This window comes from Saccopteryx leptura, chromosome 3 (assembly GCF_036850995.1).
Source record: "Saccopteryx leptura isolate mSacLep1 chromosome 3, mSacLep1_pri_phased_curated, whole genome shotgun sequence".
NCBI lineage: Eukaryota > Metazoa > Chordata > Mammalia > Chiroptera > Emballonuridae > Saccopteryx > Saccopteryx leptura.
In genome coordinates, this window is record NC_089505.1 from 28,283,799 (window position 1) to 28,305,416 (window position 21,618).

At 40.6% G+C, this 21,618-nt stretch overlaps 1 protein-coding gene across 4 annotated transcripts in view; it reads right to left on the reverse strand.

Moving 5' to 3' along the window:
- PDE7B (phosphodiesterase 7B) overlaps positions 1-21,618 on the reverse strand; it is a 333,453-nt gene that overhangs the window by 68,057 nt on the left and 243,778 nt on the right. For all 4 annotated transcript variants that reach the window (XM_066373165.1, XM_066373164.1, XM_066373168.1 and 1 more), the window contains one exon: positions 8,369-8,452. In XM_066373165.1, coding sequence (XP_066229262.1) covers positions 8,369-8,452 — 84 coding nt within the window. The remainder of the gene's footprint in view (positions 1-8,368; positions 8,453-21,618) is intronic.

A 21,618-nucleotide genomic window follows, 5' to 3' on the forward strand; every position in this document is an offset into this window, starting at 1 on the left:
CACGCCCACCATGGGGCGACGCTCTGCCCACCAGGGGGCGATGCTCTGCCCATCCTGGGCGTCGCCATATTGCGACCAGAGCCACTCTAGCGCCTGAGGCAGAGGCCACAGAGCCATCCCCAGCGCCCGGGCCATCTTTGCTCCAATGGAGCCTTGGCTGCAGGAGGGGAAGAGAGAGACAGAGAGGAAAGCGCGGCGGAGGGGTGGAGAAGCAAATGGGCGCTTCTCCTATGTGCCCTGGCCGGGAATCGAACCCGGGTCCTCCGCACGCTAGGCCGACGCTCTACCGCTGAGCCAACCGGCCAGGGCGGTACATTGGCTATTGATGAGGCTCAGGGCATCTTGGCCTCATGGCTTGCTTGGCATAGAATGGTTGTTCTATTTGTTGAATGAATGAATGAATGAATGATAACCCAGAGAAAGTATTGGACTCCCTGATTCAATTTTCTATTTTCATCACTCAGATAAAAACATAAATCTGTTAAATGATGTCAGCCAGGTTAACAGAGGCAACTGTTGTTTTCAGTTCTATCTTAAGAAGGTTAAAACTTTTGTGGTGTGAATATGGTCTTTTCCAGACAGTTGGGTATATTGAATGATTTCTCCTGACTTCTCTGATCCCTACTTGAAAACCTCATCTCCAGTTGAATCTATATCCAGTTGACAACTCTTCCCTGGTTCTTTAGGTCTTGAAGCGTATTTTAGAATGGCCCTGTAAGTTGGCTTTAGCATGGGGTGTGTTGTTGCTTCAGAAACTGATCATGTTTTATTGATTCCAGAAAGTCTTCTCTAATTTTCCAAGACAAAATTAATTATTCCCTTCCTCAATGTTCCCTAAGTTAATGGCTTTTCTTCTGAATCCTGTATACATATATGTGTTTCTCACATCATGTATACTTTTGTCATATATGCACATATTAGTAGATGTATCACATTACATTAAAATAGAGTTGCTTGTGTCTCTGTGAATTCCTCAAAGGCAGTGGCTATGTCTCATTCACCTTTGTAACTCCTGGAACAATGCTTACCCCAGGCAACGTGCCATCGATGGCCACTGGTGAGTAGTGGCAAGGAATGGATGAAATGGTGAGGACACCATTAAGTCTGTCTTCTGCAGTGCAGTGGTGTTTCGGTGGCTAACCACCCTCCTGGTCTGACACTTCTGCATCAGAAGTGCTGGGAGCTGGCAGCCCGAAATCCTGAGTGTACATCATGGAACATGGTCCAGGTGAGCCAGAAAGCACCACGACCACAACCAGTGCCTGGCCTTTCTTCTACAGGAAGGCAAATATTGAACTTGGGAATTGTGGGGTGTTACCTGGGCACTCACAAGAAGTCTGAGTCCCAGCTGGTTCCTTGTATGCCTGGGGAGCACAGGGCTGGGGCTCAAGGCTTTGAGGGAGGTGGGATATCACCCCCGCGGCACCACTTCTTTCAAGTCACCCAGTAATATTTTTAAAAGGATGTTCTCTTTTTCTTTTTACCTCTTTATTGAAATATAGTTGACATACAACATCGTGTAAGTTTAAAGTATAGGACATGTTGATTTGATTGATTTGTATACTGCAATAAGATTGCCGCTGTAGCATTGCTTAACACCTTTTTTAGGTCACAAAATTATCACTTCATTTTTGTGATGAAAACAATAAAGATCTCATAGCAACTTTGAAAGTTACAATTGGGTACTGTCGGCTAGAATCACTATGCTGGACATTAGATCTCTGGGACTTATTTATCGACTAGGTACAAGTTTGTACCCTTAAACAATATCTCATCCCATCACATTTCAGTTTAGGTTCTTTACATTTTGTGTGGTTCTCGTAGGTAATGTCAAAAGTTATCTTTAAGATTGCTGAAAGGCTGTCATCATCTGCGTAGAATTCTCTCTTAGGAAACGAGGTTTGTAAGCAAAATTGCCTCTCCATCTTTAAGATGTAACCGCACCAGACGGTTACATATGGCATGGGTTTTGGTTGATGGTTTTTCTTTTCTTTTTCTGTGAAAGTATTTTATCTTTCTTCAGGGTGTAATATGTATGTTATATGGCAGCTGTTAGAATAGTATTTGAGTCTCTAGGTCACTTATACCTTTTATGAGGTCTAAGAGACTCGAATATACATGTGTGTGTACGTGTGTGTGTGTGTGTTTGTAAATATTAGTTCTAGAAATAATAAGCGAAGGAAAATATTTTTGTAGCTACACTAAAATTACCTCATGCTTATGTCGCTAAAATGGCTGTATGTGGGCAGGCAGCTCTGGAAGAATAGAACCTTAAAGATCAAGATTAGCAAATTAAGCCACAGGAAAAGCCACAGAGCCAATTACCCCACTGCCGCAAAGCCCCGGGGCTGGGCTGGAGCTGCAGGCTCTCCGTCACGGCTGATACCGGAGCCCTGCAGCCTCTGCTGAAGCTGATTCTTTCCTTCGGGCTCCTCCGTCCCTGGGAACATTGGCTTCGTCTGTCACTCCCTTTGCTGAGCGAAGAGCGTGGCAATCGCATTGTGTTGGTCTGAAATGGTTGCCAGGGGAACATCGGCACCCAGTCATTATCTACCGAGGCCACTGATTGTATGAAACCAGGAGAGAAAGATGTAGAAGGAGCTGCTGTAGCACCTGTTCCGCAGAGAACTGTAATTGCTTTCGTGGCATTCACCTCTGTGGCCACGCATCTTTCTGAACACCCTTCCCTACATGTTTTCCTCTCATATCACTCCACCCCCGCAGCCAACAGAGTTAATGAATGAAATAAATCTGCAGGAGTTGGCATAGGTATAATGGAGTCATTATATTTCTGTTCTTCCTGCCCTCCTCCAGTTCTCTTATGTGCAATAAAATTAAGTGTCACCCTTTTTTCTCACTCTGTTCTGCCCCTGCATGCTTAGGTGTAGTGATAACTGTTCTCTGAGAGATCTGTGGTTCCTGTGTGCCACACAATGGTGCAGAAGCCATAGTTTTCCGCTAATTATGCAGAGAAGCTTCTAAAAGTTTATAGAGATGCCCCCTTTCTAAATTGTTTGAAATATAAACAGGAAATGCAGCTGGCTGTTAACAAGTAACTTCATGCTACATATTGATGAATAGACAAGTGGGTGGATACGGAGAGATCTCTTATTAGGAAGATTTTCTTCATCTTCATTTCTAGAATGCAGGTGATATTTGATAGTTGTCTCAAAGTACCCTTTTTTGGAAAAAACTATATTACCCACTGGCCAGGTAATTTATTGTTCAAACCAGGATATTTTGAAAGTGAAAGGTAGCATTATTTAGAAGTATGCCTGGACAACAGGTGCAAGCTAGTACTATGCCAGGCAAACCAGACATATATTGTCACTTATTATGTAGACAGTAAGTACATGGTCGTGGTAGTACTGTGCCCTCAGAAATACAGGAAGGGAAAATCTTCAGAAAAACATTTGTGAAACTGAAATTATAATTGTGTAATCTAAAGTCTGGATGAGCAAGAGAGGTGCCCTTTCCGTTTATACTTCTGTCTTATTTAAATTTAATCAGTGTGAGTTATTCTTAAAAGCAAAGTAATGGCACTTTCTTGAAAGGGTCATATGGTAAATATTTTTGGCTTTGTGGGCTGTATCTTTGGTCTTTGTTGTAAGCACTCTGCCATTGCAGAGTGAAAGCAGCTGTAGATAATATGTAAATGAGTGGGCATGGCTGTGTTCAGATGGAATCCTTTTTCCCCCAGTTTAAAATAATTTATTGAGTTTATTGGGGTGACATACTTTTATGAAGATTGCAGGTGTACAGTTCTATAATACACCACCTGTACACTACACTGTGTGTTCACCACTCAAAGTCAAGTGTCCTGCAGTCACTCATTTATCCTCTCTTTCCTCTCTCCTCCCTCTCCCCACTCCTCTTCTCATAATCACCATGTTGTCTGTTTTGTTTTTGCTTAATCTCTTTACCTTTTCCACCTAGCCCTTACCCTGTCTTCTCTGACAGCTGTCAGTCTGTTCTCCTGTATCTATGAATCTGTTTCTATTTTGTTTGTTAATTTATTTTGTTCATTAGATTCCACATATAAGTAGAATCATATGGTACTTGTCTTTCTCTGACTGGCTAATTTCACTTAGTATAATAATATCCAGGTCCATCCATGCTGTCACAAAAGGTAAGATTTCTTTCCTTTTTATGGCTGAGTAGTATTCCATTGTGTAAATATACCACACCTTTTTATCCACTCATCTACTGATGGGCATTTGGGCTGCTTCCAAATCTTGGCTATTGTAAGTAACATTGCAACAAGAAATCTTATTTAGAAAACAGGCAGGGGTGAGGTCCAGATTTGGTACATTAGCTGTCGTTTGCCCACCCCAATCTAGTTGTCTGTTTTAGTATTTAGAAACTTTGTTCTGATAGAAGGAATTTTTATTTTATTTTTTAGATAGCAATTCTGACATCTCCTGATCTGCTGTGACAAGCTGGAGTCATGGCTACCGGGACCAATGGAGATATGCAACGAGCCTTACTATTTAATGTACATTTTTGTTGTGTGTGTCCCAGCCATTCAAGGCATATGGTGAGTAGATGATAGGGGGGAAGCCCCCGGGAGCACTTTGGACAGAAAATGGCAGCCATGTGAGTTTCACTAACCATTTTGGAAGGCAGGCTGCAGGGATGCAGACACTGCAAGTAGAGGCCATGGGATTCAGTGTTTCTTATAAATGGTTAAAAAAATAAGTCCAACAGTCTTACCAGTGGTGGTACAGTGGATAGAGGGTCAACCCGGGATGCTGAGGACCCAGGTTTGAAACCCAGAGGTAACTGGCTTGAGTATGGGATCATTGACACGATCCCATGGTCGCTGGCTTGAGCCCAAAGGTCTCTGGATTGAAGCCCAAGATTGTCAGCTTGAGCAAGGGGTTGCTGTGTTAGCTGGCGCTCCCCCATCAATACACGTGTGAGAAGCAATCACTGAACTAAAGTGCCACAACTACGAGTTGATGTTTCTCATCTCTCTTCCTCTCTCTCTCTCTCAAAAAAATATATAAATAAATATATACATACATAAAAGTCCAACAAATGTTAGCAAAACTGCAAATGCCTAAGGAAAATAAGGTCTTGGGTGTCTACCTATACTTGGGGAAAAAATAATGGTGAATGATATTCAAAAACTCACTTTAAACTAGTTTGGTACTAACTGTGTAGAATTGCAATCATGTTTTGTGCAGAAAAAAATTATGAGAAAATGTTTCTTAAAGATTTATTTTTATAAAGTTATGTTTAAAATGTTTCCCGTTAGGTAGAAAGCACATGGCAATAACTCAGGCAAACCACAAGAACATGAATAAGTATTAAATAGAGTGTACATTAAATATCAGGAGATATGACATATACTATAAGTCACTATGTGACTGGATGTACTACATACCTCTGCGACCTGGTGACAAGCTGTTTGATTGCAGACTAAGTTAGGAAATTGTGGAGAGTAACCACAGGAAATTGTGGTTCTAGTCTCGCTAACAAGGTATTTGGGGTGTTAGACAATGAAATGGATAATGCCATAGAAAAGAAATAGCTCAGAGGGCTTCTGTCCTATTTAAGCTATTCAGTTTAATGTAAGAGCTGATTGACATTTATAATTACTTAATATAACTTTCTGAGAGCACCCTTTAATCTAATTGGTAAATTAACAATGGATATTGGATGCTCAGTAACTGTAAAAAAAGGTCCTTTAGGATCCTGAAGTCTATTTTGGGTTGTGTTTTATACACTGAGGGAGAAAAAAATCGATACTATTTATAAAGCAAAATGCAGTAAAGGCAAATTAATATTTCTTTGCATGTGTAACTGGTAAAGAGACAAGAGTGAAAGAGTTATTCTGAGTGGAATGCTGAGCAGAAGAGAAAGGGAATTTCAGGATGAATAGACAATATGGTCACTCAGAGGGGAGAGGCACATGAACAGCAGGTGGGGTAGAGTGGGGGTGGGAGGACAGAGAACATCCTGGGCCAGGGGAAGGAGGTGGGAGTGGAGTCCAGCCACTCACTGGGCAGTTCCTGAAGAATCGACAGCAGAGAGGTGACCGGATGGCACCTGCTTGTACGCTGTGTGTTACATGGTGACTAACAGTGAACTATTATCTGAGTCGAGTTTCTGTTCATTTTTCTATGTTTTCCCAGTGTTTCTTTCAGCTTACAAAATTAAAACAAGCTAATGAAAAAAATTCAAGGTTACACAAACCTATGACGCAGAGGTGAAATATTCTGTTATAGAAAAGAGACTTTTGAACCCTCATACACTGTTGGTGGGAATGTAAAGTAGTACAACCATTATGGAAGAAAGTATGGTGGTTCCTCAAAAAACTGAAAATAGAACTACCTTATGACCCAGCAATCCCTCTACTGGGTATATATCCCAAAAACTCAGAAACATTGATACGTAAAGACACATGCAGCCCCATGTTTATTGCAGCATTGTTCACAGTGGCCAGGACATGGAAACAACCAAAAAGCCCATCAATAGATGACTGGATAAAGAAGATGTGGCACATATACACTATGGAATACTACTCAGCCATAAGAAATGATGACATCGGATCATTTACAGCAAAATGGTGGGATCTTGATAACATGATACAAAGCGAAATAAGTAAATCAGAAAAAACCAGGAACTGTATTATTCCATATGTAGGTGGGACATAATAGTGAAACTAAGAGACATTGATAAGAGTGTGGTGGTTATGGGGGGGAGGGGGGAATGGGAGAGGGAAAGGGGGTGGGGAGGGGCACAAAGAAAACAAGATAGAAGGTGACAGAGGACAATCTGACTTTGGGTGGTGGGTATGCAACATAATTGAATGACAAGATAACCTGGACTTGTTATCTTTGAATATATGTATCCTGATTTATTGATGTCACCCCATTAAAAAAATAAAATAATTAAAAAAAAAAAAAGAGAGACTTTTTCGTTAATTTCTCTCCCTGAGACTCAGTATGTGATGCTATAGAGAGCTCTGGTCTGGACTCCTTGTTCATTCCCATCCTGCTTGTTGGAACTACATGCCTAGTACCTGCAAATTCATACAGTCTAGAGACTGCCAAAGGGAATATTCAAGGAATATCTGGAACAGCCCACTCGGAGTCATGAGAAGTGCAAGGAGGAACTGTCTGACCTCACCACAGGCTGTGTTTAACATTGCATTGATCAGTGACTCAGTTCTTCTAAAATGAGGGGTTTGGGTGGCAGAGGTTGTCTGGAGTATGGAAAGAGTTACTCGAGTCTCTGTGTCCCTGAAAGAGCTGAGGAAACAGATATTGCACAATTGATACAGGAGGTTAACAATCTAGACATACACACGTGTCCCTGGTTGGCCTTTCAAGGATCTAAGGATCAGACATAGCCAGTTCGAACTTCTCCTAGTACTTTCCAGAGGATTAGGTAAATCAGATTACCCCTTTAGCTGAACATGTTTATGCCAAAGAAAACTAATACTCTGTGGGTGCAACCCAGCACTTGGCAATCTATAGATCGGAAGTGATGTGAGAACCAAACCCGGAAAACCTGAGGGTTCATTGTGAGATTTATACACTTTCTGCCCCCCACGCCTGAGTCAAGTGAAGGAGGATTCTGATCATCAGGAGATATGAAATCTGGAGGGGTGACTGGTCACTGGTTTGGATTTCCAAAGGAATTTGAAATGAAAAGAATTATGAACCAGAGGTTGAGCAAAACATCAAATGAGAAATGATATATGAAGGGGAAAGGCAGAAATAAATAAACTTTTGAGGCAGTAAATAAATGGAGAGCCTCTTTTCAATATGGACTATTTTACTTCTACATTATATTTTCTGTAACCTTGGTTTCTTCTTTTATTTTTTCACATTTAGCAAGTGCAGATGAAGGGAGCTCACTGTGCTGAAGAGTATTTTTTTTTTATACCAGAAATGCAAGAATGAACCTCAGGGACTTAGCTTAGATAGAGGAGGGAGAATTCATAATGGATAGGTTACTAAGGGCAGCTCTCGAGCAGGTTTCCCTGTAGGGTTTTACAAATAAAATAGAATTTTATCCAGTCTAACGGCTGGAGGTGGAAAAGGATGTGCCAGCTAATGAAAACAATGTTTTGTTTTTGTTTTATTTTTGCAGAGGGCTTCAGTTTTAAGCTTTACATTTTTAAAACTGACACGATCTCATTTGCCACTCTTTTCCTCTCCAATCTTTGAGAGGGCAGGGTCAGAATGACTTCACTAGTGAGGAAATCTAAAGACAAAGGGTTAAGTTCCACTTAGGAGGGGAGAGAGGGAGGAAGGAAGGCAGCCCTTGGAAGGTTTTGAAGTTCAGAGGGAAGTGAGATTTTTTTTTTTAAAGGAAAATGTTTGTTCCTTCCCAGGTACACTTGATTACTCACTGTTAAGTAGGCGGAAGTCAATGAATGGGTAGGAGCCGCGGCGTTCAGCAGGAACCCCTGTCTGACCCCTTAGTCGTACATCTCCTAGAAAACAGAAGATCCGAACAAACGTTTGAAACTGTTGCCAAATGTATTCACTTTTCCACTGTAAATCCTCTTACCCACTCATGTCACTGGAACCAACAGCAAATATCACCTTGCCTAAGAAAGTGCCAGGTAGGGAGGGATATTTTATGAATGCTAAGCAGTAATGAACTTGGCAGAGCTCTAAGAAAGGAAGCCGCGTTCTCTTTTATATATGCCTGGAAGATGGGTCTGTGAAAATTTTACCATCTACAAAGTTTCTATAGCCTTTCTGTACTTCCAAGGGCCCATAAAGATGAAGCATCTTAACTTGAAAGGACAAATGGTGTACTGGGATTATAGCTTTTATTCTTATTAGAAGTTTAATCACTCACAGTGTCATTTCTCGTGGACCTGGCACAGCTGTGCTCTGACTGCCACCCACTTCCCTTGCTCCCCGGCTGGGATCATTCATCTGCTTCAGGATCTGCGCAGAGGAAGGCCAGCCGAGCGCCGGGCCCTTCACACACTTAGTCTCCCTTGGACACAGAATGGTCTGTAGAGTCTCTACTATTTATTTGCAGGTTTCTTTCAATGTCCGTATTCACTTTCCTGTTTGGTTTGTGTCTTGCCTTCCAAACCAAGGGAGGTAATGAAGTGGAGGGGAGAGAGAGAGAGCCTGGACTTGGGAATAGTGTAGACTTTGGATAAAGCAGGCTCTGAGCCTCAACTGCTTCACTTGACGGTGTCATTGGTTGGAGACTATAAAACAACACTTGCTTCCTGGCAATAGATGCTGAATTTACTTCCTTCTACACTCCTGCAAAGCAGCGATGATGCGTAGTACATATTCGGCATTTCTCCATCGTGCTTTGTGTGTGGTCTGGACCGAGCAGATTCTACGTGAATGTCTTCCGTGGACAAAAAAATTTAGTAAGACCAGTTTCCCACTTAGTACATATAGCATGAAATCAGAAGAGAGGTAAAAATACATAAGACCTGATATATTTCTGAAACATCTGAACCAGGAGCAGATTCCTCCACCAGGAATGGGTCCATTCCCAGAAACAACTCTTTTCCAGACGTGAGGTGACATGGGGCCTCAGTCTGCGAGTGGAGAGGGGGAACAAGCCTTCTTCCCAACCCAGGGCCTGGGTAAGATCCTCAGTGGTGATAACGCATGCAACTGAAGTGTTGCAGATGTCCCTCTCAGATGGGCCTTGGGCCTTGTGTATACTTGGGCTAATCAACTGCAAGCTCTGAGCCCTTAAGCTATTCTCTACTTTGAATTTTATATTTGTGCCTTGTTTAGTGTTTTGTATAATCTGATACTGTAGTGACATATTGATAGTTTTAGATTATTTACTTATTTATTCATTTTAGAAAGGAGAGAGAGAGAGAAGGGGGAAGGAGCAGAAAGCACCAACTCCCATATGTGCCTTGACCAGGCAAGCCCGGGGTTTTGATTAGCGATCTCAGTGTTCCAGGTCGACGCTTTATCCACTGCGCCACCACAGGTCAGGCATGACATATTGATATTAAAAAATGTTACAATTTGTGGAGTATAGTGAAGTGGGAGGAGAAAGGGGAGAAGATGGAAAAGTATATTTAAAATACAAATATAATGTGACATCCAAAGGGAATGCTGTTAGCGTTTGATAAATTCCTGGATGGTCAATAGTGAGAGGGAAGCCACAGGGAGGAGTTGAAGGGTTTACCTCTCCTCAGCAGCTGTCTTGGGTAACCTCTGTTACCAGAGTTTACAGAGCACATTCACAAACCTCACAGTCTATTTATTTTCTTGTTGATCTCATTAGATCCTCACAACAGCCCTATGAAGAGCGTCACTATTATTCCCCTTATTTGATAGCTGAGAAAAGAAAGGCTCAGAGAAGAAAGTGAAGGATTGCTACCCATCTTCCTAGCCCCAGCTCAGGGCTCAGGTCCTTTAAAGACACTCAGTAGATGTCTATTGACTTTAATTGACTGCCTGACTTTATGGTGCTTTAAATTTATAATTAGCAGAGCTAGTCCTTAAATCTAGGTTGTTAAACTTCATAGACAGAGCTCTCTCCATAATACCATTGGTTTCTAACCTTATAGACTGTGCACAGCTGGTTTAAAAAAAAATCACAGACTGCACATGATAAAAGTGCTTTTAATAGCCAATGAGATAATACAGTATGTTAAAATGATATAACAAATTCAATACTGCCTTCAGATGATGTTATATTTCATGAATGGCAGTAAACTAGACATATACTTAAAGAACTACGCATAGATGAGGCTATGCTACCTTGGTTTATGAAGCCTGCGGGGCTTGTGGATTTGTTGACCAGGTGTGTCATACTTTTGGGCTTCTCCCAGGGGTTTCAGACTCACCAATTGGAAGTCATTTCTCTACTAGTATTTTTTTTCTCTCAGTATTACCAAAGAGTTCATACTGGTTATGTAGTCCTGAGGACACTATGTTCCCAGAAAACTTCTGTATAATATCAAGGTAAGTTTTAAAACCTCTGCCAGAATTTATTCCATTTATCCATCTGAGAGTATAAAGCAGAGGAGGCCCACTATCAGGTAAGACTTTAGATTTGGAGAAACCGAGAGGAGACAGCATCACGTGGCAGGATGGATAAAAAGAGAGTGAGATGCTAGGAACAGGGAACTCCGGTTGCTGAGAGGATCAGTATTTCACCATCTTGGGTGGCCTCAGGCAAATTAATAATCATTTTGAGGTCCAGTTTTCTAATATTTAAATTAGCATAATTGTAGCAGTTTTGCCTTCTCCAAAGGGTCGTTGTGAGGAAATTATAAGGTGCATGAGAATAACACGATAACTAACATTTATTGAATACTTACACTGTGCTTAGCATTTTACACGCATTTTCTCATATCATCTATCCAACAACCCAATGAAGTAGGTATTATTATTATTAGACTATTTACAGATGAGGAAACTGAAGCCTCCATGGAAAATTGATATTTTGTCTGAGACAGGGCTAATAAATGTGGAGCTTGAGCTCAAACTGAAAATTGGCTCTAAATTCCATATTCTTACCCAGTCTCTTATATTATTAGGATAAAAAAATTATATAATCAGTTAACCATTAACTTTTTAGTACCCAAATATATCTTTGATTGCTATTTGCCAGCAAACCAAATATATATTTATCATGATTCCTGAAAACTGAATACTGGAGGAATATACCACCTTGATGAATGCAAGAGTCAATCAGATAGGAATTTATTTAAATAACAGTCTAGAGGAAACGGGCTGTAGAATAAGACCACCAGATCCTGTTCTGGATGAACAGAGCATCTATTATTTTCAAAAAATAAATGGAGAGCAATTATTAAAAATGTTATTCAGCAAAACTGAAATTCCCTAGCAACTAATTCACTCAAACTCTTAATGAAATAGACTTTTTATGATGCAACCTCACTTTTGGGAAAAAGAGACCAATAACCACGAAACAAGCTGCTAGCAAAACTACCTAAACAAACAAACAGAACAAAACAAATAAACAGCAGCAATAACGATAAAACCCATAACACCCAAATGTTTCCTTTCGTGCTGGTCCATAACTACAATTACAGTCTTGAAGCAAATTACTCATAAACCTAATAAGGGCCTTTGGAGGTAGTAAATAGTTGTTTTAGAAAAGGATTAAATCATGTTAAAAAGAAATAGTAAAGCAGGAGGCAGGACAGTTTTAAGCGGGCTAACAAAGCAGATTAGAAATTTCCCAAGGAACCAGACGTTTCATATCTCGAGCATGCTATTTAACTGAAAGCTCTACTCTGGTAAAATTAGGGTTTTAAGTACCTATTTATAATATAGAAAGATCTTGCTCCTTCTCCTCGCTTTCATGAAACCCTTCTGACACTAAATTGCTTCAATATGCTTGTGGGAAGAGAGAAATAATTCAGTAACAACAGTCCCCGGAGGAGCAGAGGCTACTGGCTGATGTCCTATGAACAGAACAAGTGGCGTCCTGCTGCACTGCTTTCACTGGCCGAGGTCTCAGGCAATCATCTATTTACCTAAGGCCTTATATCCAAGCTAAACAATTATTTTGACTATTCATTGGGCCCTTGTTTAACTTCAGCAACTTTCTTTCTGGCAAATGAAAGGTGCAGTGGAAGCGGGGTAGGAAGCGTTGACAGCTCGGTCCTGTCCTCAGTCTGTTCGTATTGTGTGCCAAAATGAAACAAACAGCAGGGGAATTCTTATTTTGAAAGGGCTGCTTCTCGTTTGCCCCTTTGGGCTGAAAACATAACATGTCGTCCTTGAGTATTTAAGGCTGCAAACACAGGCAGAGAGCTGAGCTGTTTGGCTCCAGGAGCCAAGACCTGGAGACAGCCACTCGCCCTCCCAGGGGACGCGGTTCTGGGATGTACCTCTTGCCCACTTGGCCTCGCGGGCTGTCTCTGTTTAATAAAAGCTTGTGCAGGGAGCAGACGTTATGTGGCCTCTTATGTAACTGGCAAAGAGAGCAGAAACTCTGATGGCGATGACAACTTACAGTGGCTGAAACACGGGCCCCATGACAAGAACCAGACTCTGGCCCCAATGGTGGTGTCAAGGTCACTCCAGGGTGGGGAAGGAGGGAAGAAGGGGACAGAGCAGTAGGAGCGTCTACGCTCCTGCTGCATCTGAGACGAATGAAGAGGATAATGGTAACGGCACAGAGACTCACAGATACTGGTGGTGGGACAAAGACGCAGTCCTGGAGCAGCCCAAACCTAGTGGGAGAGAGGGCACTCTCGCCAAAGGCATCCCTTGGGCCTCTCTTAGACGGTACTCATTCATGTCGCTGCCGCAAACTTGCAGAACGAAGGCAGAGCGAGCGCAGATCCCCAGATCGCAGATGAGAACTTTCACCATGCTGCACTGCCTCATCTGGCAGCTTTGAATATTTCAGATGACTACTCTCAATTAGCAAAGTGAATTATTTCTCCAAAGATGTTTATCTAGCCCAACAAAGAGGAGGAAGTTTGTGCAATTTAATCATGCCATAGATTTATGGGATAGTACAGGCAGCCAGTTGAGATAACTCAGGCAGAGATGACTGTTCCGAGTGCAGTGAGCTTGCAGGAGATCCACGATGGCTGATTGGAACCAAATTTCTCATCTGGAGGTTCAATTCTGCATTACTTTCTTGAGAGAGTCTGAGCCTGTCTGTGCGCTAAGGGCTACGTGCTGACCTGGCTCGGTAGGAGGCTTCCTGTCCATTGATCTCTTGCACTAATTGTGTACTCCTGGGCTGTCCCTGAGAGAGCCTTGCGTGTAGGAAAGAGAGAAGCCTGGAATTAGTTGTCCAAAAACCACACTTTTGGCAAAAGAGACAAAATAAAGTTTTCCGTGCATGTGAAAGAAAGTTATTTCTTTATTCTCTTCGTAAAAACCTTGTTCTTTATATCAAAGTCAGAGAAAAAGGAAATTTCATCAAGTCAGAGCCTCTAAACGCTATACTATGTTGCAGCTTTAGGTTAGAATTATTCAGTACTTGTGACAAATTGGCATTTTGGGACTTGGACGCTGTCAAAGTGAATATTAGATCACAGTGCCTTTATTTTTTAAAGCAGGTAAGGAAGGTATGACTCAGACTAGACATTCTTCAGCTTGATGGTTTTACAGAGGAAAAATGAGAGAAAAACGTTTTAATCACCAGAAAAACAGGAGTCTAATAAAAAATGATATTGAACAAGAAGCAGCAGGAATGCCTAAGGAGAATTCTATGAAGCTGTAAAAGAACTTAAAAGAACACAAAGAACATGTCTTCTTACAAAGACTGAGAAGAAGGGGAATAATTTAGGGAGTTATTTTAGGGAATATGTGATCTGGGTCTGTCTTAAGTAATGAAAATACCAGTGGAAGCGTGTACATTTTCCACTTATTTCTGCGATAATGCTTTTTATCACCAGAATCTCACCAAAGCAAGGTGTTTTTTTTTTTTAATAAAGGCATCTCACACACACACACACACACACACACACACACACACACACACACTGCCTGGCACATTGTTGGCACTCAAAAAACAGTAACTAATATTCATAGTTTGTTACTGTTGTGAGATTTGTGCCCTTCCTCCACCTCTCTCCCCCATAATAGTATTATTTAGGAGGATTTCTAAGTCAGGAACTGTTTTAGCGACTGTGTATGTAGAAGCTGGTGAGGTCCTCATAACCATGCCCCTGAGGCAGGTGTGCAGATCACTGCACTGAGGACCGCACAGAGCTTATAAATGACTGACCTGGAATCAGAAGCCACTTGGCCTCAGGGAGCTCTAGCTCTCCAAACTATTGTTCCACTGGGCCACAGTCTCCATTCTCCACAACAGTGGTAAGGACTGATCACCCATGACGTTATTCATCATTTTCTCAATCATCCCATGCAGTGTTTCTCCTCTCTCTGTCTGCGTTAATAAAAGTCAGAACCAAAGCTATGTCCTGAAGAATCCTGGATGGGTAGCCAAGGGCTTCTTCACAACAGCGTTATAAGCCCAGTGAACAGGGGGGCGGTGGACTGCAACTCAGGGATGAATGAGTTCCTGGTGGTGCAGGTTAGACCACAGGGAGTCTGGATGCCCCTAGAGATCTAGGTTGCAGGTCAGTAGAGCTTTTGGGTAAGTGAAGGGTCCAATTCTAGGACAGGCTCAGAGGAGATCCTAGATTAATTCATTTAAACAATGCTCATGTAAAACATTATACAAAGTCATGGAAAGTAGATGGGGAAAAGGGAAATATAAACTCCATGAGATGTCTCGATACTCAGTTAATGATCTAGAAGAGACTCATAGAAATAAGTAAATATGCTATAAGCTGGAAGGAGTCTAAGTTTTAATGAAACTGAGATATTTGGGTTTGAGTCCCTCTCTCAGAAGCATTGTGAGGCTTTATAATTTTATGTGGATAAGTAACTAAGAGATTTCTGGATCTCAAGTGGCTTCCTAACAATCTTTTAAAATGCTTCACTTGGTAATATACATCTGAAACCTACATAATTTTATTAACGAATGTCACCTTAATAAAATAAATTAAAAAAATAAAATATTTCACTTAGTGAAATTTCAAATTTCAATTTAAAAGTATAATATAATTTGACATTTAAAAGGTCTTCACATTTTAGAACTATGGCTGAGAGTGAGATTCAGACTCTCACATCAGGTCTCCAGTAATCAAATTTCTGTGTTACAGGCAAACAATTTAAATTAACAAGGCTTTTTTTCAGAAACCACTTTCTACTAAGAAAAGATGCCCTTTGAATCTGATGAGTGTGTTAGCCTTCTGGAAAAATAATATATATACAGCAGGAGAGGTAGGGGAGGAGAAAGAGAGTGGAAGAAGGCAAAGAGAGAGAAGGGAGGAAAGAAGAAGGGAGAGGAGAGAGAAGGCGACAAAGAAAATGAACATAGGAAAAAATTGAATACTGGGCTGAGCAAGAGGAAGGTGTCAAGGATAATTTTTATTTTATTTATTTATTTTTGTGTGTGTGACAGAGACAGAGACAGAGAGAAGGACAGATAGAGACAGACAGATAGGATGGAGAGAGATGAGAAGCATCAATTCTTCATTGCGGCACCTTAGTTGTTCATTGATTGCTTTCTCATATGTGCTTTGACAGGGGGGGCTACAGCAGAGTGAGTGACCCCTTGCTCAAGCCAGCGACCTTGGGCTCAAGCAACAACCTTGGGTTGCAGGCCAGCGACCTTTGGGCTCAAATCAGTGGCCATGGTGTCATATCTATGATCCCATGCTCAAGCCAGTGACCCTGCGCTCAAGCTAGTGAGCTCATGCTCAAGCCAGATAATTCCCTGCTTAAGCCAACAACCTCGGGTTTCAAACCTGGGTCCTCTGCATCCCAGTCTGATGCTCTATGAAGGATAATTTTTAGATTTCTGTCTTGTATAACTGGATGTTGGGTTGTGACAATCAAGACAAAGTTTAATCTCAAATAGAAATTATTTCATGTCTTCCATTTGATAAATTATATTTAATATAAATTATATTTATGACACATGATATTTTTAGTAGGTGATTCAATGGTGAGAAGCCTTTGGAAGAGTTTTGGCCTCATGGAGCTTAGAGTCTACTGGATAGAATAATTATACGTGTAAAAGTCAAATTGCAACTTTGGATAGTGGAATAAAAAATATGTATATTGTATTAATAAGTTTATAATAGACTTCACCTTGCCAGGGAGGTTGTTTTGAACTTCTTTGAGGAGATGACATTTGGTGAATGAACAGGAGTTATCTTAAAGTGAACATGTCTCAATTTTCCCTGAAAAGTCTTGACTTATGCCTGTTGTCATGTCTAGTGTAATTAGCAATAGTGTCCCTTTCACACTCAAAAGAATTTTAGTTGGATCATACATTATATGATCACCCTGAGTGCAGCAATCCAGGCAGCAGGAGTGCAAGGCCAAAGGTTCTGTGGTAGGACGATGGCACATGTAAGGCACCACAACAAGGCCAAGTACATCATAGCAAAGAGAACAAATTGGATGTGGCAGGTATAGATAAAATAAAGTTGGAGAGCTATCACGGTTTTGTAAGACAGGCTGAGGAGTCTGATTTTATTCCAGGAGAATTAGGAAGCCATTGGATGACTTTAAGAGCAAGATGATGTCATCATATTTGCTATTAAAAAACGGCTTTAGATGTAGTATGGAGAATGGATTGGAGTGGGGCAAGAACAGTAGTTAGGAGATCCCTCTAATAGTAGGTGAGAAAGGATGGAAGCTTGGAAAGGGTGATGTACTGGCAGAGAGGTGAATAGATTTTAGAGATATTTAGTAAGTGGAGTTGACATATGGTAAGGAATTGCACATGAGGGCTGAGGGAGAGGGAAGTGTCAAGGTTAATATCTAGATTTCTGGCTTGTATAACTGGATGACTGATTATACTAATCATAGAAAAAAAAATCTAGACAAACCATGTTTTGGAGAATAGTTTATGGTACTCAATTTTGACCACACTGAGTTTAAGTGTTACTGAGATTTCCAAGCAAGCAAAAAATGTCAAGTAGGCAATTAGACATAGGGGTCTAAGACCCAGAGGAAATGTCTGAGATGAAGATATAAATTTATATAAATCAAATAAAACTATAAGCATGTATGAAATAGCTTAGAAAATGAAGAAATGAATAGAGCCCAACATCAGCCCTGAGTGGCTGAAACATTTATTGTCTTGCTGGAGGAGAAGTCTATAAAAGGAGAAAGCGCAGCCATGGAGGTAGGAGTAAATTCAGAGCTCGTCGTGTCCTGGAAGAGTAATTCAAGAGGGAGAGAATGGTTTTCACACAGAGCTTGCTGAAAGGGTAAGTGAAATGATAATTGAAAAAAGTTCTTCCGATTTAGTTGAGCAACTGTAGAGAGAAATGAAGCGGATTCCTTTGGACATCACATAGAGCTGGGAAATTGGGAAGGGTTTATTAAGGAGCTGACATTTAGGTGGATCTTAAGTAATAGGTACATTTTTGAAAAGTAGCACTTGATAGTGTTGGCTTCCAATTGATCCAGCTATGGTCATTGAAATAAAGGGAAGAAATATTTAGGGAAAAATCATGCTGATCTGAAGTTCAGTAGTAGTCCCTAAGAATGATATTAATAATAAGACATAATTAGAAAATTGCAGAGGATGGAACAGTCCAGATCATGAAAATACTTAAACATTTTTGCAAAATATGGTGATACCTTGTCTAATCACTTCTAATACTTAAATATACTTCAAGGAAAAAAAATGTAGTAGAAATCACTGCCAAGAAAAGTATTTGTTTGTAAAATAAGAATGGACATGTCAGTGAGAATAAATATCATTAATAAGATAAAATACAGACCAAGTCCCAATATCGTTGAATAATTTTTTGTGTTTTTTGAACTTTGAATAATTTGAGAGAAGTGTTTTAATGTATTGTTTGTTTTTATGTGCTTCTGAACTTCCTGATTCTGGCTGGGAACAAGGACAAACCTGCCAAAATACTGCAAGAAAATATGTTGCTGATCACGGGCAGGAAATACTCAAAGTCCCACGAGATAGCCTGTACTTAGGAGGCTTCCACACCAAGTCTGCTGACCTCAGAAGGAGCATCAGGCCACTGCAGTTGCTGCTGGAGCCTGCTCAGGGCCAGGAGGTATTTGGGAGTTCTTCGTTCCAAAAGTTTGTGCCAACATGGCACTTGGGATTCTTTTAAGCTATAAGTGTTGTTCATTTTTTTGTTTGTTTTTCAGAAAGGAAACAGATGGCAAAAACTGGACTCAGTAGGGAAATGGTTTAATTGACTATATTATATCCGTGTTATAGGATGTTATTTGCTATTAAAACCAGTCACTCATATTTCTGTAATAATAGCTAAGATTTATTGAGCATTTAGTATGTGGTAGGTATTGCTGGAAGTACTTTTTATGATTTAACTCATTTAGTTTTCTCAATAACTCCTGCAGATATAAGTACTGTTGTCAACATCATACCTGAGAGACAGAAGTGTTAAATTACCTTTTCAAGATGACATGGCAGCTGAGCTTGAAAGCAGGTTTGAAACCAGGGTGCATGGCTCTACAGACTGTGCTCTTAACTAATATACTGTCCCTGTCACAATATCTTGATTTGAAATGAGAGCCCTTGTATATTGTTAAGGGAGAGTAGGTATTATATAGTATTTAATTGTTTCACCAGGTAAAGACATCAATAGCATGAGAAGCCATTTACTACCTCTATAAACTTGGTAAATCTTAAGCATTCTGGGCTTTATTTGATCTTCTGTTTTGCTAAGTAGGGATAATAATATTTGCCCTGCATCCCTCATAGAAAATAGAAATCAAAATCACATGGATAAAAGTGCTTTGCCAATCACTTTGAAGTAAAGTTTTATTGTTAAGAATATTCTTATTGATATTGCTGTATAAATATTAAGCCCATATAATATATTATATATTATGTAAATCCTACACTGTATGATCCTTTATACAGTGTATAAATACTATTGATATTGCTATAAATCTAGGTCAGAGTTAAAGTGTATTCAAAGTGAGGAACATTATTTTTTGATATGTAATTAAACATGTTTTTTAAATTGAATTTATTGTAATTAAACATGTGCATTAGAGGTGCTATAGTCAAATGTTCTTGGAAAACATAGAAGTTTAACAAAATTAAATGTTAAAAAGCTTTCAAGTTAGTGACTAAACTGTGTTTTCTCAACCCCCCTCCCCGCTCAAATTCATATTTGAAGACCTGACCCTGAGTACTTAGAATGTGACTCTATTTAGAGGTAGGTCCTCTAAAGAGGTAATTAAGCTAAAATGAGGCTACTAGGGTGGGTCCTAATCCAGTCCAACTGGTGTTTTGATAAGAAGAGAAAATTTGGACACATGAGGAGATGCCAGGGGTGCACAAGCAGAAAGAAAGGACCATGTGAAGACGCAGTAAGAATGTGGCCATCTGCAAGCCTAGGAGAGCAGCCTCAGAGAAACCAAATATGCTGATACCTTGATCTTGGACTTCTAACCTCTAAAACTGTGAGAAAACAAATTTCTGATGCTTAAGACACCCCTAGTCTATGGTATTTTCTTATGATAAGTGAAGAGGCTGCTTCTACTGGCAAAAAAGGCTCCTCGGAACTGAGGATTTCAATACCCAGCTTCATCAGGGCTTTCTATATGCCCTCATTCTATTTTCAGGATTCCATTTATTCCAACCGACGCTCTTACTTTAACAGTAGATACTGCGCCATGTTGAAAATTTGATTTGGGTTGGTACTCAGCCACTAGCAGGATGGGATTCTGGGCTTGGTTTTCACAAGTCAGCTCTGCAGCAATAGGAAGTGAATCTCTCCCAGGGCAGACATGGAAGCTCTCAGGTCATTCATGCAGCACTTGAGGTAGACATTGGAATCCCTTAACTCATCCTTTCCTTTCCCTACTTTCTTCAGCAATATTAGGAGCCATCAGCCAGTCTCATTATACTGATTAGTTTGATAAAAAATATTCAAAGGACTCATGTACATGGTTACCCAGAAACTTGCTTCATTCAAGTGTGGATCTTTTGCCTATCTCTATTGCCGTTTCGCACCATGAACTATCAACACTCTCTTTACTATGGGAAATAGTGTAGTTAGCATCTTTAAATTTAATCAGGCTAGGGAGTCAATTCTAGAAAACATGAAACCAATTCAGAAAACTCATTCTTAAGATTCTGTTCCTCTAGAACTACTCTTGGAACCCAAATCAGTATTAGTCAGCTGTTTATTTGGAGGACGCTGACTAATACGTGCAAGATTGTTCAGGTCCTTCAATATATTAACGCTCACTAAGAATATCCAAGCAGGTGAGGTCATCTAGCTTTTTCCAAACACGGTTGTCTACAAAACATGTTTTTAAAATATTTTCAAAAATGGGTGTTTTGGGGGAAATAGTTAAATACATACTGCTCTACATGGAGATTTGTGTTGAGTGTGTGTGTGTGTGTGTTGTGTGTGTGTCTATAGGTTAAACTCTTAGCACTGGAGGGAGCTTAGAGATCCTCTACCTTCTCTTCTCTGGTACCATCACTCCTTGCATTCTTGTCCCATATGACTAAGTCACAGCTCTGGTTTGGATTTCATTTTTGGGCTACAGACCAACTGGATATTTATTTATTCATTTATTCCTCAGATATGTGTTTGAATACCTACTATGTGCCAGGCCCTATTTTTGGTCCTGGGAATATAGCAGTGGACAAAACAGACAAGATGTAACTGCTCTCATGAGGCTAAGATTCTAGTAGGGAAAGACAGACGATAAAATCAACAAATAAATTGCCAATAGGGACGTGATATGGGTGCTATGGGGAGAAATCAATCAGGGAAGGGGTCAGGGAGGGGCTGGGTGGGGCTAGGGCTGCCGTGTGAATAATGAAGACTCTATTTATTGACAGAGTGCTCTGAGGTGCCATCAAACAGACCTGAATGAAATGTGGGCGCCATGCGACCACCCGGGAGGAGCATTTCAGGTTTAGAGAATAGCAGGCACAAGGCCACAGGGAACATGCAGGTATTTTCTAGAAACTGCAGGGAGGCCAGCATGCTGGAGCAGAGAGAGTGTGGGGCAAGTGGGAAGAGATAAGGGCAAAGAGGTGACAAATTGTGGACAAGGAGGGAAGTAGTAGATAGCTTATTAGGGACTCAGAGAGAGGGAATCATAA